General features: G+C 40.0%; 1 protein-coding gene and 1 non-coding gene across 2 annotated transcripts in view; one reads left to right on the top strand and one right to left on the bottom strand.

Moving 5' to 3' along the window:
- Positions 1–3572: 3572 nt before the first annotated feature.
- On the bottom strand, positions 3573–3645 carry TRNAW-CCA (transfer RNA tryptophan (anticodon CCA)). The gene has a single exon. It is a non-coding gene; the product is annotated as a tRNA-Trp (tRNA).
- A 10349-nt stretch (positions 3646–13994) lies between these two features.
- Positions 13995–19598, top strand: part of SLC35F2 (solute carrier family 35 member F2) — a 49258-nt gene continuing 43654 nt past the window's right edge. Inside the window, exon 1 of the mRNA XM_060160323.1 lies at positions 13995–14278. Within this exon, the coding sequence (XP_060016306.1) occupies positions 13995–14278 (284 nt within the window). The remainder of the gene's footprint in view (positions 14279–19598) is intronic.

Raw genomic sequence — 19598 nt, 5'->3', positions numbered from 1 at the left:
ATTATGCAGACATATTGAAAAGCAAAAAATGGAAAAAAAATGCCAGGCCAATACTAACCAAAAGGAAGCTGGAGAGACTATATTAGTATCAGGAAAAACTGACTTTAATATAAAAAGTTATTACTATAGATAAAGAGTACCATGTCATAATGATAAAATATTTAACTCACTAGAGATATATAACAATTTAAAATTACTACGTACCTGGTAACAAAAATTAAAAACATCCAAAGTAAAGATTGGCAAATCTACAAGGAGAAACTGATAAAGCTCCCATTATAGAGGGATTGTTTAACGCACTGGTTCAAATTTTAGTATACATACATCAGAAACCATGGAAGCCTTGTTAGAACACAGATTGCTGGGCCCACCTCTAGAGTTCCTGATTCAGTAGGCTGAGGGTAAAGTTTGAGAATTTCCACTTCTAAAAAGTTATCAAGTGCTGCTGATGTTTCTGGTTTAGGAACCACATTTTGAAAGTCACTGGTTTAACAAATGTTTCAATAATTGATAGATCAAACAGACAAAAAATCAGTAGGAGATGCAATATTTGAAGAGCACCATTAATGTTTGATCTAATAGACATTAGAATATTAGAGAATACACATTATTTTAAACACACGTGAAATATTTATGAAAACTGACTATGTAGTAGGTCTTAAAGCTAGTCTTGGCAAATTTCAAAGTTTTGGTAACCTATAGGCTACATAATCATTAATTAAGCAATTAAATTAAGACTCAATTACAGAAAAATAACTTAAAAATAGCTTATTATGCTTGGAAATCAAGGAATGTTTTAACTCATAGAAGAAATAGAAGAAATCATAATGGAAGCTGGAAAACACTTAGAATTGAACGATAGCAAAAATATCATCAACTTGTGAGATTCAGCTCAAAATTAATGGGCTTAGCATACAACTTAAGAAGTCAGGGATATAGAAGAATAAACCCAAAAAATGTAGAAGGAAAAAACAATATAGATTGGAACAAAAGTTAATGAAATAGAAAATAAATATAAAACAGGGAGGCTTTAAAAACATTTCCCTGAGGAAGGAACCCCTGAGCTGAGTTTTGAAGTATAAGAAGGCACTAGCTAGCCTAAGCAGATATCGAGGGTTATTCTAGACAAAGGGAAAGCATGTGCAAAGGCATAGCCATGCAAAACGGCATGGCATGTTTCATGAACTTCAAGTAACCTGGTATGGCTAAAGGAATGGGTGCTGAGAATCAGTGCAGGAGAGTGAAGAAAGAAAAAGGTTGTGAGAGGGGAATTGAGATTAATACATTAAAATTTGTAGAAGATATGTATGAAGAGATTTAAAAAACTTTCTGGAGGGGGGTACCTGAATGCTCTATGGTTTAACCTCTTTGTTGAGCTCTAACATGATTATCAAGGCACTTATGGGGCTGTTCCTACTAGAAGGGCAAGACTCGCTTTGTGGGCAGGGGAACACTAAGTTAAATAAACAAGACAATTTTAGCTAATTTCTGAATTAGTTTGCTTGGTTTGCCATAACAAGGTACCACACTAGGTGGCTTAAATAACAGAAATTTATTTTTTCACAGTTCTGGAGGCTGGAAGTACAAATTCAAGGTGTCAGCAGGGTTGGTTTCTTCTGAAGCCTTCTCCTTGGCTTGCAGATGGCCATCTTCTCCCTGTATCCTCACATTGTCTTCCTTCTTAAAAGGTCACCAGTCATATTGGATTAGGGCCTACCCTAATTACTTTGTTTTATTATCTTTGAAAGATCTTATCTCCAAATATAGTCACATTCTGAGGTACTAAGCATTAGGACTTCCACCATATGAATTTTGGTGGGACACAATTCAGCCCCAAACACTCTCCACTCTGCCCACCCCCAAATTCATGTCCTCACATGCAAAATATATTTGCCCTATCCCACCAGCTTCAAAAGTCTTAACCCATTCCAGCATCAACTCTAAGTCCAAAAATCTCATCTAGATATTATCTTAATAATGTATGGGTGAGATTTGGGGTATGACTCATCCTGAGGCAAAATTCCTCTCTAGTTGTGAACCTGTAAAACTGAACAAGTGTAGAGAGGGTGGGAGGGAGACACAAGAGGGAGGAGATATGGGGATGTATGTATATGTATAGCTGATTCACTTTGTTTTACAGCAGAAGCTAACACACCATTGCAAAGCAATTATACTCCAATGTTAAAAAGATGTTAAAAAAAAAAACCAAACTGAACAAGTGGTGGGCAGGCATAGGACAGACATTCTCCATTCCAAAAGGAATAAACTGGAGAGAAAAAAGGCATCACAAGTAAGTCCCAGCAAATCAAAAACTAGCAGGGGAAAATTTCATTATACTTTAAGGCTTGAGAATAATCCTCTTTGGCTTGATGCTTTGTTCTTTAGGCCAGCCAGGGTGGCCCTGCCTTCCTGGTTTACCAGGGTGATGGCCCTGCCTTCTTGGTCCTGTTTGACTTTAACATATAAATTTGGAGGGAACACAATTCAGCCCATAAAAAATTTCTATGGTAAAAATATAATCAATCAATTTGATAGAGAGAGACTGGGAGACAATGGATTAATTTATGTCAGGGAAGTCTTGTCTGAATATGTGACATTGGACCTGAGACTATGCTGAGTATGCTCAGCATATGCTCAGCATATGCTCCAGTAATCTGGAGGCAGATTTTTCCAGGCAGAGGAAATAAGACAGGCTTGGAATTTGAGAAATAGAAAGAAGAGTACCATGTGCAAGTTGAAGAGACAGGCAGGAGTATTGTAAACCAGAGTGAGGAGCCTAAACTTTATTCTAAATATAACAGGCAGCATTGGAGGCTTGTAAGCAGGAGAGTGGCCTTATTTCATAGGCATTTTGGCATTAACTGTACAGAAGCAAGAATAGAATATGTAAGAAGATATGGGAGTCTACTGCAGTGGTCTAGACTAGAGATTTTAGTGGTTTGGCCTTCAGTGATGGACATAGAGAAAAGTTAGTGAATTTAAGATATATTTTGGAAATGGAAAAAGACTGGCTATTGGATTGAATGGGGAGGATAAGAGAAAAGGAGGATTCTTAGCTTGAGAACTGATTGAGGTTCTCTATACTGGGATGGGAGTGAATGGGAAAAGAGTAGGAAATGGGGAAACAAAGAGTTTTGTTTGGGCCACTTTTGAGATGCCTTTAAGATTTCCTCATGGAAATGTCAAGTAAGCAGTTAGATATATGAATCTGGAGCTCTGGGGACACCAGTATTGGAGTTAAAAATTTGGGAGTTGTCAGCCTACGGATGGTATTTAAAACCATGTAACTAAACAATAAGGTATAGTTATGGTTAATTACATACTTTAAATTTCTTCAGATGATTTTTTGGTTCCCTTATTTAAAAAAAATTTTTTTTTGTTCAACCCCACGTCTGTTTCCTTTTCACTGATGCTTAACTAATTATTTCAGAGGTTGGACTATCTCAGGAAAAAAGATTCAGACAATAGTAGTGGCAATAGTATATATTTAGTAGACCCTACAAACAAGATCTTTTACTTAAAAATTTTTTTTTTAATATTTTGGCCTTGCTGTGCGGCCTGTGGGATCTTAGTTCCCTGACCAGGGATCGAACCTAGGCCCCCTGCATTGGAAGCATGGAATCTTAACCACTGGACCACCAGGGAAGTCCCAAGATCTTTTAAAATAAGGGTTTTCTCCCAGCTTTACAGAGATATAATTAACAAAGAAGTTTGTATGAGTAAAGCATACAATGCGATGATTTGATATATGTATATATTCTGAAACGACTGCCACATTAAGGTTAGTTAACACATCCATCACCTCACATAGTTACCATTTTTTGTGTGTGGTGAGAACATTTAAGATCTACTCTCTTAGCAGATTTTAAGTTTACAATAAAGTATTGGTAACTTGTCACCTTGCTGTACATTATATCCCCAGAACTTATTCATCTTATAACTGAAAGTTTGTACTCTTTGACCAACATCTCCCCATTTCCCCCAGCACCTGGTAACAACCATTCTACTCTGTTTCTATGAGTTAGTTCAACTTTTTTAGATTCCACATAGTGGAATTATTTTAAGACCATGCAAAGTTTGTCTTTCTCTGTCTGACTTACTTCAGTTATCATAATGCCCTTGAATTTCATTCATGTTGTTGCAAATGGCAATATTTCTTTTTATGGCTGAATAATATTCCATTGTATTAAAATAAGGCTTTTAAAATATGGGCTTTGAGATGAACTTAAATACAGATTACACTTGGAAAGTTCCCATTTACTTTTCATAAAAATGACTTCAGGAATTAGGGGGATCAAGATGGCATAGTAGGAGGTCATGGAGCTCACCTCCCCCCTACAAACACAGCAAAAATACATCTACATGTGTAACAATTCTCATGGAAAACTAACTGGAAAAACTGACAGAACTCCTATACAACAAAAGCTGCAGGAAAGATTGCCACATAATTGGATAGGATGAAAAAAAGGCATCAGGTTGGACCTGAGCCCCTGGGAGGGATCTGTAAGGAAGAGAATGTCCACACAGGGGGACCCTCATTCTGGGAAGTGAGCAGGTCAACCCACAATCTGAGCATCCCAGTCCTAGGGTCTTGCCTGCAAGGCCTCTTGCCTGCTGGGAAATCTGCTGAGACAGACAGAAGGGCTGGAGAAGCCTGGTTTTTATTTGTGAGGAGTGCACACATGCTGGCTTGTTAACAATCAGGGCAGAAAGAACATTGCACTGGCAGCTGCTGCTTCGCTGCACTTATCAATTCCAAGGCACAACACTCTGGCCCTGCTCACTCCACACCACAGCCTGGCAAAAGATCTGGGCAAAGATTTTGTCTAGCTATGTGGAGACATACTAGGGCACCTGAGGTGTGATCCAGGTGAACCTTGGAGCCCATTGTCAGCGTGTGCACAAGGTGGGGAGGGGCTGCCCTGAACATCTTCAGTGTATGCACAGGGCAGTACCACAAGAGGGCACAGTGGCTAAGCTCTGCATCTTGGGCAGACAAGCCATGGCCAGGAGTACTCAATGGTTTGTTTTCCAGTGAGGGCACTTAGGCCCTGCCCACTCCATACCACAGCTTACACTAGATCTGGAGCAGACAAGTCCTGGGAGAAGTCTGCTGCAGAGGCAGCCCAGATCTCGGGGCAGCAGAGCCACCTTAATTCCTGCAGTCACAATGCCCTGACCCCCTGTGCCCTGTGTAGTCACAATGCTACTCCAAACCACAGCCTTGCACTAGATCTGGGATGAACACAAGAGAAAAAGAAATGCAACATTGGGCTGCTTCTGAGTGGAACCACAGATGCTACACAGGTGGCACATAGGTCCTCTGTGATCATATGGGCTTCACTTCCTTCAGCAATCACATCCTTTGTGGCAGGCCTTGCACTCAAGGGCAATGGAGCCTGATAGAACCTGAGCCTCAGGGCTTCTACTCCAAAAACTGGGGAGCAGAACTTGCCCTTGACAGGGCTGTGATAGCAACAGAGCAGAGAGGAAGCCCTGCCTCATTCCTGCACAAGGTTTAAATCCCCTAACACCAACCACACCCATTCTGCACGGCATCCATAACAAAACCAGCCCTCACACAAAAAATACTGGACACACACAGTCTACATAGGGATGGCCCCACATAAAAACACCCCTTCAAGACCAGAGTAGATAACTTGTTCTCTTAAATTCAGAGACAGAAAAAGTTAAGTAAAATGAAAAGGCAGAGGAACTACTCCCAATTAAAAGAATAAGAGAAATCTCCTGAAAAAACAATGAATGAAACAGACCTCACCAGTCTACTAGACCCTGAGTTCAAAAATGAGGTAATAAAAATTCTAAATGAATTTAAAAGATTTTCAATGGAAATGCAGATCACTTTAACAAGGAATTAGAAACCAAAAAAATGAACCAATCAAAAACAGACAATTCAATTGTCATGATAAAAACCAATAGAGAAGCAATAAGTAGCAGACTAGATGACACTGGAGAACTAACAAGTGATCTGGAAGACAGAATAATGGAAATCACCCAATCCAAACAGTACACAGAAAGACAAATTAAAAAAAAAAAAGAAGAAAGTAACATACAAGATCTATGGGATAATATAAAGCATTCCAACCTACGCATAATAGGGGTTTCAGAAGGAAAAGAGAGAGAGAAGGGGATTGAAAATGTATTTGAAGAAATTATAGCTGAAAACTTCCCAAACTTAAAGAAGAAGGAAACAGATATCTAGGTATAGGAAGCACAGAGGGCCCCAAAACAGATGTACCTAAACAGACTCACACTAAGACATATCATGATTAAAATGTCAAAAGTTAAAGATAAAGAGGATTATAAAGGCAGCAAGAGAAAAACAAAGAGTCAGTTAAAAGGGAATCCCCATAAGGCTATCAGCTGATTCCTCTGCAGGAACTTTATAGGCCAGGAGGGAGTGGCATTATATATTTAAAGTCCTGAAAGAGAAAAATCTGCAACCTACGGTACTCTACCCAGCAAGATTATCATTTAGAATAGAAGGAGAAAGAAATAATTTCTCAGAGAAGCAAAAACTAAAAGAATTCAGCAATACTTAACCTACCCCAAAAGAAATATTGAAGGGTCTTCTCTAAATAGAAAAGAAGCAAGAGTCTACGGGAAAGGGGAAATCACAATAGGAAAGGCAAACATATAAAAGGTTGAAAATCACTTAAATAAGCCAGAACATAGATTAAAAAACAACTTTAAAAATTGTAAAATGACTTTTAACTACAATTAATAGTAAAAACATAAGCATGAAGGTTTAAAATAGGACATCAAAGTCACAAAATGTGGGAGAAAGGAGGATAAAAATGTAGATCATTTAGACTGTGTTTTAACTTGAATGACTATCAGTTTAAAGAAAATAGATATAGTTATGGGTCAACATACTTGAACTCCATGGTAAGCACAAATAGAAAACATACAATACATTCACAAAAAACAAAAAGGAAAGAACTCAAGCATACTACAAAAGAAAATCATCAAACCACAAAAGGAAAAACAACAAGGAGAACAACAAAAGAGAACTACAAAGACAACTGGAAAACAAGGATTAAAATGGCAATAAGTACATACCTATCAATAATTACTTTAAATGTCAATGGACTAAATGCTCCAATCAAAAGACACAGAGTGGCAGATTAGATAATAAAACAAGAAACTATGATATGCTGACTACAAGAGACTCACTTCAGGGTGAAAGACACAAACTAAAAGTAAGGGGATGGAAAAAGATATTTCATGCAAATGGAAATGGCAAGAGAGTGAGGGTAGCAATAAACATATCAGACAAAATAGACTTTAAAACCAAGGCCATAAAAAAGACAAAGAAGAGCATTATCTAACGATAAAGAGATCAATACAAGAAGAGGATATTACACTCATTAACATATATGCACCCAATATAGGAGCACCTAACTATACAAAGCAAATACTAACAGACATACAGGAAGAAATTGACCATAATACAATAATAGTAAGAGACATTAACACCTTACTGACATCAATGGAGAGATCATAAGGCAACAGAGATCCTAAATGGCACAATTGACCAGTTGGACTTAATTTATATCTACAAGATCCTACATCCAAAAAAAACCAAAACCAAAAACAAAAACAAAACCAAAATACAGATTCTTTTCAAGTATGCATGGAACCTTCTCTAGGATAGAGCACATACTAGGTCACAAAACAAATCTCAACAAATTTAAAAGGATAGAAATTATTTCAAGCATTTTCTCTGAACATAACTGTATGAAACTAGAAATTAACACAGAAAGAAAACTGGGAATAGAATAAACACATGGATAGTGAACAACATGCTACTACAAATGGGTCAATGATGAAATCAAAGAAGAAATCAGAAAATACCTTGAGACAAATGAAAATGAAAACACAACCTTATAAAATTTATGGGAGGCAACAAAAGCAATTCTAAGAGAGAAGTTCATAGTGATACAGGCCTTCCTGAAGAAACAAGGAAAATCTCAAATAAACAACCTAACTTACCACCTAAAAGAATTAGAAAAAGAAAAAACAAAAGCCAAAAGCCCATAGTCATCAGAAAGAAGGAAATAATAAAGATCAGAGAGAAAATAAATAAAATAGAAATTAAAAAGCAATAGAAAATATCAGTAAAAACAAGAACTGGTTATTTGAAAAGGTAAATGAAATCAACAAACCTCTAGCTAAGCTCACCAAGAAGAAAAGAGAGATGACCCCCCAAAAAAATAAAAACAAAATAAGAAATGAAAGAGGAGAAATAATAACTGATGCCACAGAAATACAAAAAATAACGAGAGAATACTATGAACAGTTATATGCCAACAAATAGGACTACCTACAAGAAATAGACAAATTTCTAGAAACATACGGCCTGCCAAAATTGAGTCAAGAAGAAACAGATAGTTTGAACAGACTGATCACTAGCAGTGAAATAGAGTCTGTAATAAAAAACTCCCTGCAAACAAAAGCCCAGGACGGGACAGCTTCACTGGGGAATTGTACCAAACGTAAAAAGAAAAACTTATACTTATCCTTCTTCAACAATTCCAAAAAATTGAAGAGGAGGGAACGCTCCCAAATTCATTCTGTGAAACCACTATCACCTTGATACCAAAACCACACAAAGACACTACAAAAAAATATAAATTACAGGTCAATATCCTTGATGAATACAGAATCCTTAACAAAATAGTAGCAAATCAAATCCAACAATACTTAAAAAGATCATACACCATGATCAATTTGGATTCACTCCAGGGATGCAAGAATAGTTTGGCATAAGCAAATCAATCAATGTGATACACCACATTAGCAAAAGGAAAGACATAAACCACAAGATTATCTCAATAGATGCAAAAAAAAAAAAAAAGCATTGGACAAAATTCAGCATCCATTCATGATAAAAACTCTCACTAAAATGGGCATAGAGGGAACATATCTCAACATAATAAAAGCCATTTATGGCAAACGCACAGCCAACATAATCCTCAATGGTGAAAAGCTGAAAGCCTTCCTGCTAAATTCAGGAACAAGACAAGGATGCCCAACTAACTACCTCTATTCAACATAGTATTAGAAGTCCTAGCCACAGCAGCCAGACAAGAAAAACAAATAAATAGTATACAGATTGGAAGGGAAGAGGTATAAATGTCACTATTTGAAGATGACATGATACTTCATATAGAGAACCCTAAAGTCTCCACACAAAAACTGTTAGAACTAATAAATAAATTCAGCAAGATAGTGGGATACTAGATTAATATACAGAACTCTGCTGCAATTCTTTACAACTAATAACAAAATATCAGAAAGAGAAAGTAAAAGAAAACAATCCTTTTTAGAATTGTGTCCAAAAACAAAAACAAAACAAAACAAAACCAAGGAATAAACTTAACCAAGGAGATGAAAGACCTATACACTGAAAACTATAAAACATTGATCATGGAAATTGAAGATGATTCAGAGGAATGGAAAGATATCCCATGCTCTTGGATTGGAAGAATTTACATTGTTAAAATGGCTATACTACTCAAAGCAATCTGCATATTTAATGCAATCCCTATCAAAATACCCAGGACAATTTTCACAGAACTGGAACAAATAATCCTAAAATTTATATGGAATCACAAAAGGGCCAGAATTGCCAAAGCAATCCTGAGGAAAAACAACAAAGTTGGAGGCATAACAGGTTCAGACTTCAGACTATATTACAAAGCTCCAGTAATCAAAACAGCATGATGTTGGAACTTCTCTGGTGGCACAGTGGTTAAGAATCCACCTGCTAATGCAGGGGACATGGGTTCAAGCCCTGGTCCAGGAAGGTTCCACATGCCATAGAGCAACTGAGCCCACATGCCACAACTACTGGAGCCAGTGTGCCTAGAGCTGTGCTCTGCAACAAGAGAAGCCACTACAATGAGAAGTCTGCACACCTTAATGAAGAGTAGCCCCCGCTCACATCAACTAGAGAAAGCCCACGCACAGCAATGAAGACCCAACACAGCCAAAAAAATAAATATATAAATAAATTAATTAATTTTTTTAAAAAACAGCATGGTATTGGCACAAAAATAGACATATAGATCAATAGAACAGAATATAGAGCCCAGAAATAAACCCATGCATCTGTGGTCAATTAATCTATGACAAAGGAGGCAAGAATATACAATAGAGAAAAGATAGCCTCTCCAACAAGTGGTGTTGGGAAAGCTGGACAGCTACATATAAATCAATGAAATTAGAACTCTCCCTCACACCATATACAAAAATAAACTCAAAATGGTTTAAAGACTTAAATATAAGACATGACACCATAAAACTTCTGGAAGAGAACATAGGCAAAACTTTCTCTGACATAATTGTAGCAATATTTTCTTAGATCAGTCTCCTAAGGCAAAACAAATAAAAGCAAAAATAAATGGGACCTAATCAAACTTAAAAGCTTTTCATAGCAAAGGAAATCAACAAGACAAAACAACCTACAGAATGGGAGAAAATATTTGCAAATGATGCGAATGATAAGGGGTTAATATCCAAAAATATGCAAACAGCTCATACATAACTCAATATCAAAAAACCCCAAACAACCCAATTAAAAAATGAGCAGGAGACCTAAATAGAAAAATTTCCAAAGACATACAGATGGCCAACAGGGACATGAAAAGATGCTCATTGTCACTAATTATTAGAGAAATGCAAATCAAAACCACAATGAGGTATCACCTCACACTGGTTAGAATGTCTATCATCACTAAGTCTACAAATAATAAATGCTGGAGAAGATTTGGAGAAAAGGGAATACTCCTACACTGTTGGTGGGAGTGTAAATTGGTGCAGCCACTATGGAAAACAATATGGAGTGTCCTTAAAAAACTAAAAATAGAGCTACCATATGATCCAGCAATTCCACTCCTGGGTATATATCTGGAAAAAATGAAAAGTCTAACTCAAAAAGATACATGCACCCCAATGTTCATAGCAGCACTATTTACAATAGCCAAGACATGGAAACAACCCAAGTGCCCATCAACAGTTGATTACTTTAAGAAGATGTGGTACACACACACACACACACACACACACACACACACTGGAATATTACTCAGCTGTAAAAAAGAATGAAATATTGCCATGTGCAGCAACATGGATGGATGGACTGATATACTCAGTGAAGTAAGCCAAACAGAGAAATACAAATACTACAAGATAACAGTTATATGTGGAATCTAAAAAATAATACAAATGAATCTAGGGAATTCCCTGGCGGTCCAGTGGTTAGGACTCCATGCTCCCACTGCAGGGGGCACAGGTTTGATCCCTAGTTGGGGAACTAAGATCCTGCAAGCCTCGTGGTGCAGCCAAAAAAGAAAAAAAAAAAAAAAGAATCTGTATACAAAACAGAAACAGACTCATAGACATAGAAAACAAACTTATGGTTACCAAAGGGGAGACGGAGGGAGAGAAAGACAAATGAGGAGTACAGGATTAACAGATACAAACTACTATACATAAAATAGATAAGCATCAAGGATTTATTGTAGAGCACAGGGAACGATATTTGATATCTTGTTATAACCTGTATTGGAATATAATCTGAAAAAATATATAACCGAGTTGCTTTGCTGTACACCTGAAACTAACACAATATTGTAAATCCACTATATTTCAAATTTTTATAAATGACTTCAGTTTATCTTAAACGTTGGTTCCAGTTTAAGGGAGTCTTAAATATTGATATCTGCTTTAGAATTTTTCTTCTTTTTGATCCTTTTCAATAAAAATGTTGAAGTTCATTACTATTATGGTATTTTTAGTATTCAAATATGCCTCTCAGGGACTTCCCTGGTGGTCCAGTGGCTAAGGATCTGCCTTCCAACGCAGGGATGCCGGTTCGATCCCTGGTTGGGGAACTAAGATCCCACATGCCACAGGGCAACCAATCCCGCGCACTGTAGAGCCCCCGCACCACAAGTAGAGAGAAGCCCGCACACTGCAACAAAAAGCCCATGCGCCACAACAAAAGATCCCGCATGGAATCTCTCCTGGTGGCGCAGTGGTTAAGAGTTCGCCTGCCAATGCTTTTTGAGAAGCATTTTCTCTTTAGAAAATACATATAACTTTGCGCATAACTTTAGAATCCACATTAGTGGTCGACTACGTTTCCTGGCCCCATTTTCCTGTGGGGGTAATATGTTGAGCCAAACATGACTTACTGAAAAATATCTAAATTGAATACTTTTCAAATTGCAAAAGTAGTATATGCCCATAGTAAAAACACAAAACAAAGATGTATAAAACAATTCTCCCTTATTCCCCTCCTCAACTCCCCCCCATTCCCACCACCCTCACAACTTAAACCTGTATCAATATCCTGGTGTGGGGCTTCCCTGGTGGCGCAGCGGTTGAGAGTCCGCCTGCCGATGCAGGGGACACGGGTTTGTGCCCCGCTCCAGGAAGATCCTACATGCCGCGGAGCGGCTGGGCCCGTGAGCCATGGCCACTGAGCCTGCGCGTCCGGAGCCTGTGCTCCGCAACGGGAGAGGCCACAACAGTGAGAGGTCCGTGTACCGCAAAAAAAAAAAAAAAAAAAAAGCCTGGTGTGTATTCTTTCACACCCTTCTTTTGCTCATATAAACACAATTGAGCATAAAGATATGCATATAGATGTATATGTTTATATAAAGATATTAAGTTACTTGGTGTTTTTTACTAAAAAGGAATCATATTATACAATTATTCTGCAACTCTGCAACTTACTTTTTTCACTTGACAGTACCTCATGACCACTTACAAGTTAGTGTATATACTACATCTGTAATTGTTTCTTATGGTTGTTGCAACAAGTCACCACCAATTTAGTAGCTTAAAACAACACAAGTCTATTCTCCTACAGTTCTGGAAGCCAGAAGTCCGAAATCAGTTTTACTGGGCTACAGTTAAGGCTTAAGTCGGCAGGGCTACTTCCTTCTCAAGGCTCTAAACTTCTACTGGCTGACTTTATTCCTTGGCTTGTGGAGACCCCTCCATCTTCAAAGCTATCCCTCCAAGCTCTGCTTCCATTATCGTATCACCTTCTCTCTTCTTAAACAATTAAAAAAAAATCATTTCATTTAAATTTTGGAGTTTCTGTAGTTGCTAAACTTGGGGTTCCTAAAGTTACATTTCATTTTTCAAAATCTATTTTCTTTCTTAGAATCTTCTCACAGCCTGCTCCCCACTCCTGCCGCCCGGACCTTGCCCGGGAAGGAGGTGGTCAGGAAAAAAACGGTCTCAACACCTTTCCTTTTGTCTTCCTGATCTCCTTTCCGGAAGTAGCAGTCTACCAGACCCACCAACGTCCTTTTTGTCAGTGAGTCAGGAACTTTTGGACCCCAGTTCCTAGTCCCTCCTTGGCCCGCAGAAGCATCGGAAGGCGTGACCCAGGCCCAGGACACCCTAGCTGAGCGCCAGGGGTTGACACTCTTCTCTAGCACCTCAGAGACAATTCTGAATATTGAAAGACAAACCAAACACACCCGTAAGGAAGGAGACACACCACAAGGACCAAGAAGACATGTTTCCGGCATCCCTTTACGGATAGGAAACATAGGATTTTACCTATGTTTTGCGAAAACAAGAAACACAGAACTAAGGCGTCTTCAGTTCTATTAGATGGGAAATATCTTTTATAAGTTAGTCAGAGGGAGGGAGACTAGGTCAAGAGAGGGGTCAGCCAGACCTTCCCAGTTAGCAAAGGTCAGGCAGTAGCTAAATCACTGCTTCTTAAGTTAGTACACGCTGGCATAACCTCGATTCACCTCATTTGCTGATTTTAAATAAGGGACCATAAGAACTTGAAATGCATATTGGGTGTCAACCAACAGTGAAGCTCGACTGCCAAGGTGGGAAAAAAAAAGCGCCCTTTCTCCTCCTGCTTCTGGCCCCCCGAGGTGCCAGGTTGCAATCTGCAAATGTATTGTCTGGCCCTAGGGGCTTGACAGTTAATGATTTGCCGCAGAAGGAGCCCGCCGGCCGCGGTGCGAGAAGGACGCGAGCGAACCCGGCAGCGCGGACTCACTGGCCGAGCCGAGCCGCCACCGGCAGCACAGGCACCGCCTCCCGTCTTCCGGGACCCGGCACGTCTAGGGGTTCCGGGCGCCGGAGACCGCGGGGCTCCCATGGAGGCCACCTCGCCGGCGGGATCCGCCCGCCCGCAGCCGCACGCGCAGGGAGCAGCGGGCGAGTCCGCCAGCCTGCTGCTCTGGATCAAGGGCAAACTCTTCACCTGGTGAGTGGAGGCCGCGCACGGCGACCGGCTGGGCGGCCGGCGCTGCTGGGAGCTCCCGGGTTCGCAAGTGGCGGCGGCAAGCACTGGGGTGCTGGTTCAGGCGGCTGAACATGTGCTGCAGGAATGTAGCTGTTTACTGGCTTTATGAAGCTCTTGGCGTCCCTCCCTTGACTCCCTCTTAGAAATCGTGGGGATGTATTTCAGAGGATTTGAGGGGAAATTCACTGTCTTGGCATTGTTAGGTCAATCCCCAGTGGCCTCCCAGCGGGGAGGGGACGAAGTCCCCAGGGATGCTGTGAAGGAGGGGTGCCCAGTCTCGGGCTTGGTAGGTGGGTGAGCTCCTCTTCCTGCCGCCGGTGCCCACATTCCCTGCTGCGGAGCCCGGCAGAGTGGGCGGGTGATCCCTCACTAACAGTTGAGTTCACCCAAGTGAGAAGTCTGTGTTGAGTTTTGTGGTGCCGCCCCGAGGAAATCCAGAGCCTGCCTCTTTCCCGGGCTGAGCGAGGCGACGTAGCCACCTTCGGGTCTGAGGTCCAGGAAAGCCTGCTTCTCTTGTCACTGTGTTACGTGGAAAATAGAGAGAAATGTGCTCAAGGGATCGGCAGAGACTCTGGGACAGGGAAAGCATTTCTGTGGTTACTGGACGACTCGCATCCTGGAAATACAGATAACTCAGGATCTAAATAATGAAAGCGAACGTTCACTGAGCATTCACTATGTCACGTACTGTGCTTAGCGATTTATATGGATACTATCATTTAATCCATACCATTTTATGAGATGGCACTGTTGTTATCCCTGCTTTGCTGATGGAGAAACAAAGAAGGCTAAGCAATTTCCCCAAGGCCATGCGATGACCTGTAAGGGGTGGCGCCTGCCAGCCCCAGTCTAAACTGGGCTTAACTACTCCTGGACGCTGGCACCCTTTTTTTTTTTTTTTTTTTAAGGTTAACAAAGTGAATTTTCCTTTAAAGGTTGTGAAAACTGTCTTAAAAAGTCATACTATATTCAAAACTAGATCAATAATGGTGTATGTATTTTTTCATGTAAATAAGTTTTAAATAGCTGTGTGTGTTTAAAGGGCCAAAAATCACCTTGTATTATCCAGCTATATACAGTATGTCTGATAAATTTAGCCATAAGTTCTCAGCTGGGAGGCAGTGTAGTGTAATGTCTAAGGGTACAGATTCTGGACTCAAATCCTGTTTTTGTGCTACTTACCAGCTAGGTGACCTTGGGCAAGTCACTTAACTTCTCTGTGCCCCACTTTTCTTACTTGTAGAATGGGGATAATAACAGTACCTACATTGTTGGGTTATTGTGGAGATTAAGTGGCTGATTACGCAGGAGTGGCAGACAGCCTTGTTCATGGTACTATGCATGGGTTAGTTTACACCCACCATCAGCCCTCCATTCCTGGGTGATAGGAAGATGTGGTGTTGCTTCAGGAGATGAGAAGCAACCCTGATGAGGAGACAGACAATATGGTGGATTAGTTGAGCAAGACATAACAAGGATTAGCAATAATTGTTTTTTTCCTAATGCTCTAATATTTTCAAAATCTGGTATGTTTTACCAGGAACATGTGATAGCTTCCTAGATAGAAGATTTCTTCTGTCTCTGAACAGACTTTCTTTGTGCCTCCCTTATGGATTTTTACTTTCTTCCCTGTGTGATAGCTATTTATGTGTATCTTGCATTCCTGATGGACGAAGTCCTTAACAGCAGAAATCAAGTCTTTTAAATTTTTGTATTTCCCACAACCCCATAAATGAATGAATGAGGGATGACTAAGGTTCTTGAGGCTTCCTTTCCATTCTGCCATACTCTCTACAGTCTTCCCTTTATTGATCTTTATTCTGAGGGTCTTGGGCTGGAGCTTTTTTTTTTTTTTGGTTGGCTGAGCTCTTTTGTTCATTAAGATTTTCAGTCCTACCTCTGGCAACCATCCAAACATGAATTCTTATTTGCAGTTTCTCCTTGTCTAACCCAGCAATCAGAAAAATGCAGTTTACCTGATATCCAGGACTTCTTATATTCAGTATTTTAAACTCTCAGTATTAAAACTCATCCCCTAAATTTGAGTTTAGCTCCATGAATCCCTAACCGTTATGGGATGGAGAGAGGTTGGTAAGTAGATGTGTTATCACTATATGGATAGGATATAAAGGAATAGTTTGTGACCACACAACTGGTTTCTACTCGTTTTACCAAAAGGGGCAATAATACCTCTTTTGGCAACTGGGTACTAAATAACAGAGGAAAAGTTTAGGACCTTGAGCTGGTTCTGTTTTCATTATGAGAGGGATATAGTCTAGGTAACACCAACTCCTGATATGCCTGCCTCAGTAGTAGACAGATAACTTTTTCCCTATGATTAAGAATATCAGGTCACTCGTTCAATAAAAATTTATTGAGGACCCACTACATGCCAGGCATTCATGATAATGAGCACTCTATGTTTCCAAGTAGATTCTGCTTGTAATTTCAGCTTTTGTCACTTATTGCTATCAACTCAAATGACAAATACTACGATAGGAGGATATGGATTTCCAGGAATACCTGAGGATATTTATTTAATCGTATGGATACTATCTAGCAGATTATATCCTAATGTATACTCTAATTCAAATATGAAAAAATGCATGTTTATTATAATGACTATCAAATTTATATCTCTAGCAAAAATTGTTCATTATTATTTCACATATTTGTCCTTTTCCCATCAAATAGATGGTAAGCTTTTTGAGGGCATAGGTTTTATCCCATTCTTTTCGTAGTACAGTGCAGGACATGTATTCATTCATTCAGTCTTTCATTCGATAAACCTTGAGCATCTATGATGTTCTAGGTTCTAGACTAGTCTCTGTGCTATTAAGATGAATAGGATATAGTTCCTGTTCCCAGAGAACTCATGATCAAATTATGGTAAGAAGTTATGATAAAAACATCATAAAAAAAAGAAGTTATGATAAGTACTGTAGAGGTGAGCACAAAGTACAGATGGCACAAAGTAGGCCAGAGATCATGTCCACCAGCATGAGGGAGCTCGACAGAGAAGGTGATCGGGAATTTGACGCATGAATGAGTTTTCCAGGTGGACTAGGTGAGGAAGGACAGTCCAGGCTTAGAGATGCCAAAGAGTATTTTGCTCAAGGAACTGCAAATAGCTTGGTTTGAGGGGGGCACAGTCTTGAGGAGGAATGAACAATAGTATTTGGTCAGTCTACACGTGTACTCCTTGTTACTGTCTAGTAAAGGGCCTGGCCCTTTGGTTCTTCTTTTCTGTTTGGTTTCCTCATTTCAAAGGTTAAGGCACAGAAATTTGGAAGGAGTCATTTAGTGGTGTTTAACTGTACAGCCTTCATCTACTTACTCAACAAACATCTATTGAGCACTCACTGTGTGCACAACACAATCCTAAGCCGGTATGTAGCCCTCCTGAAAGGTACTGTAAATTGAAGAACTTTCTGTGGCCTTTGCAAGTGAGGGATTAGGGAGCTCTAGATCCTACCAGTCTCCAAAATATCTTCTCCCTTCCCCTTTAAATTTGCAAGATTAATTAATATCTGCCTCTTCTACTAGACTTCAGGAGGTAAGGAATCCAATCTAGTTTTGGTCACGATTGTATTCTCTGCCAAGTGTAGCGCTTACCTTGCAAATACATACACAATGAATACCAGATGTGACTATATGAATCCTTAATTCCAAATAGGAATTTTATAATAGATCACATCTCTTAAAAAATTTTTTTTTCTATTCAGCACTATATGTTTATGACCCAGTCATGTTTTGTTCCTCTACTCCATCGTTTTTCAATCTCAGCCTTATTGACATTTTGGGTCAAATAATTCTTTGCTCTGGGGGCTGGCCTGTACATTGTGGGATGTAGCAGTATCCCTGGCCTCTACCCTCTAGATGCTACTATAGCACTCTCTCCACCTCCTTACCTCTGAGTTGTGATAATCAAAAATCTTTCCAGACATTGTCAGATGTTTCTTGGGGGACAAAATGACCCTGGTTGAGAATCACTGATCTAGCCTGTTGTTTCTAACTATCTGTGGTTCCATGGTCCTTCAGTGATGGACACTCAGATAGTTTCCAACTCCCAGCCACAAACAACACTGATGAGCATTCTCATACATGTCCCCTTGTGTACTGGGGAAGAGTCAATGGCCAGGCCTGGCCAAGTCCCTCCAGGTGGCTTTAGGTAGAAGGGAGGGGATGAATCCCAGAATGGAGAATCCTTGGGCATTACAAAACCACTGTTGATTGCTTTTGTTTGGCACCCCTCCATCAGGCTGTTCTGTGACCATGGCTTTATCACCAGCTGCTCTGGAAGAAGGAGGAGGCAGTCTCTCTAGGTTGTAACCCATTAGCCCTAGGAGCTTGGAGGGAGGTGGGTGGAGGAATGGCTCCTGGCTAGAAAGCCTGAACCTTTTTAACTTCTCAACACTGCAGGAAGTTGTTAAAGGGATAGGCAGTAATGCAATGTAGGGGAGAGGTAAGGGTTGACATTAAAAGCCTTCCACTTGGCCTCTGGCTGTTCTGTGCCCCGGGTATAGTCCTGTCCCTCCCCCAGACCAGTTCTAGGAATAACCTTTGGGTTATTCCTGCTTATCTCTGCTCCTTTCTTCAGGTTGATTTGGAGGAATATGAGATGGCTGCCAGTGCTTATTTCCCATCTTGACAGCATTTCCAGAATATTTCTGGAGTCCACCTTCCCCTCCAATCCTTATTATCACTACTTCAGTTTAGGCCTTTATCATTACTTGGACTTTTGTCGTAGCTTCCATCCATGCCTCCACCTACCCTAAATCATCTTATTTCACAGGAACCACAGTAATGTCAAATAAAATTAAAGGGTACCAATAGCTGCCATCAAATGAGAATTTACCACCTATCAAGGTATCCTACTAACATTTCATCAGTCCTTATATAAAAAGTTTTTTTAGTCCCTTTATAGCATAGAAGTAACTTGCCTGAGGGCACATGGTTAGTGAGAGGCAGAGTTGAAATAGTTTCATTTGATTCCAAACCAGACTGTTTTACAGTACTGTCTCAGAAATCTCACTGCATCATGTTCAGGCTGAAACCTTTTGGCTTCCTCCCATCACCTGCATCAGTGGTTTGCAAATTGAGGGAGCTCTTGGGGTTCCCTGGAGACTCCTCTGGGTCCATTATGGGGGCAAGTTAGGAAACAGACGCTGGTGGCTCCTGGGCTGGCCTCTGGCCCCCACCAGTCTGTTGCTTTGCCTGGTTTATAGTTGGGCTTCTGTGCAAGATGTTTGAAGAAAGGGTTCTGCAGCTAAAACAAGAC

The sequence above is a fragment of the Lagenorhynchus albirostris genome, chromosome 9 (assembly GCF_949774975.1).
Source record: "Lagenorhynchus albirostris chromosome 9, mLagAlb1.1, whole genome shotgun sequence".
NCBI lineage: Eukaryota > Metazoa > Chordata > Mammalia > Artiodactyla > Delphinidae > Lagenorhynchus > Lagenorhynchus albirostris.
The sequence above is the reverse complement of the archived record's forward strand: the minus strand, read 5'-3'. Positions and strand labels throughout refer to the sequence as shown.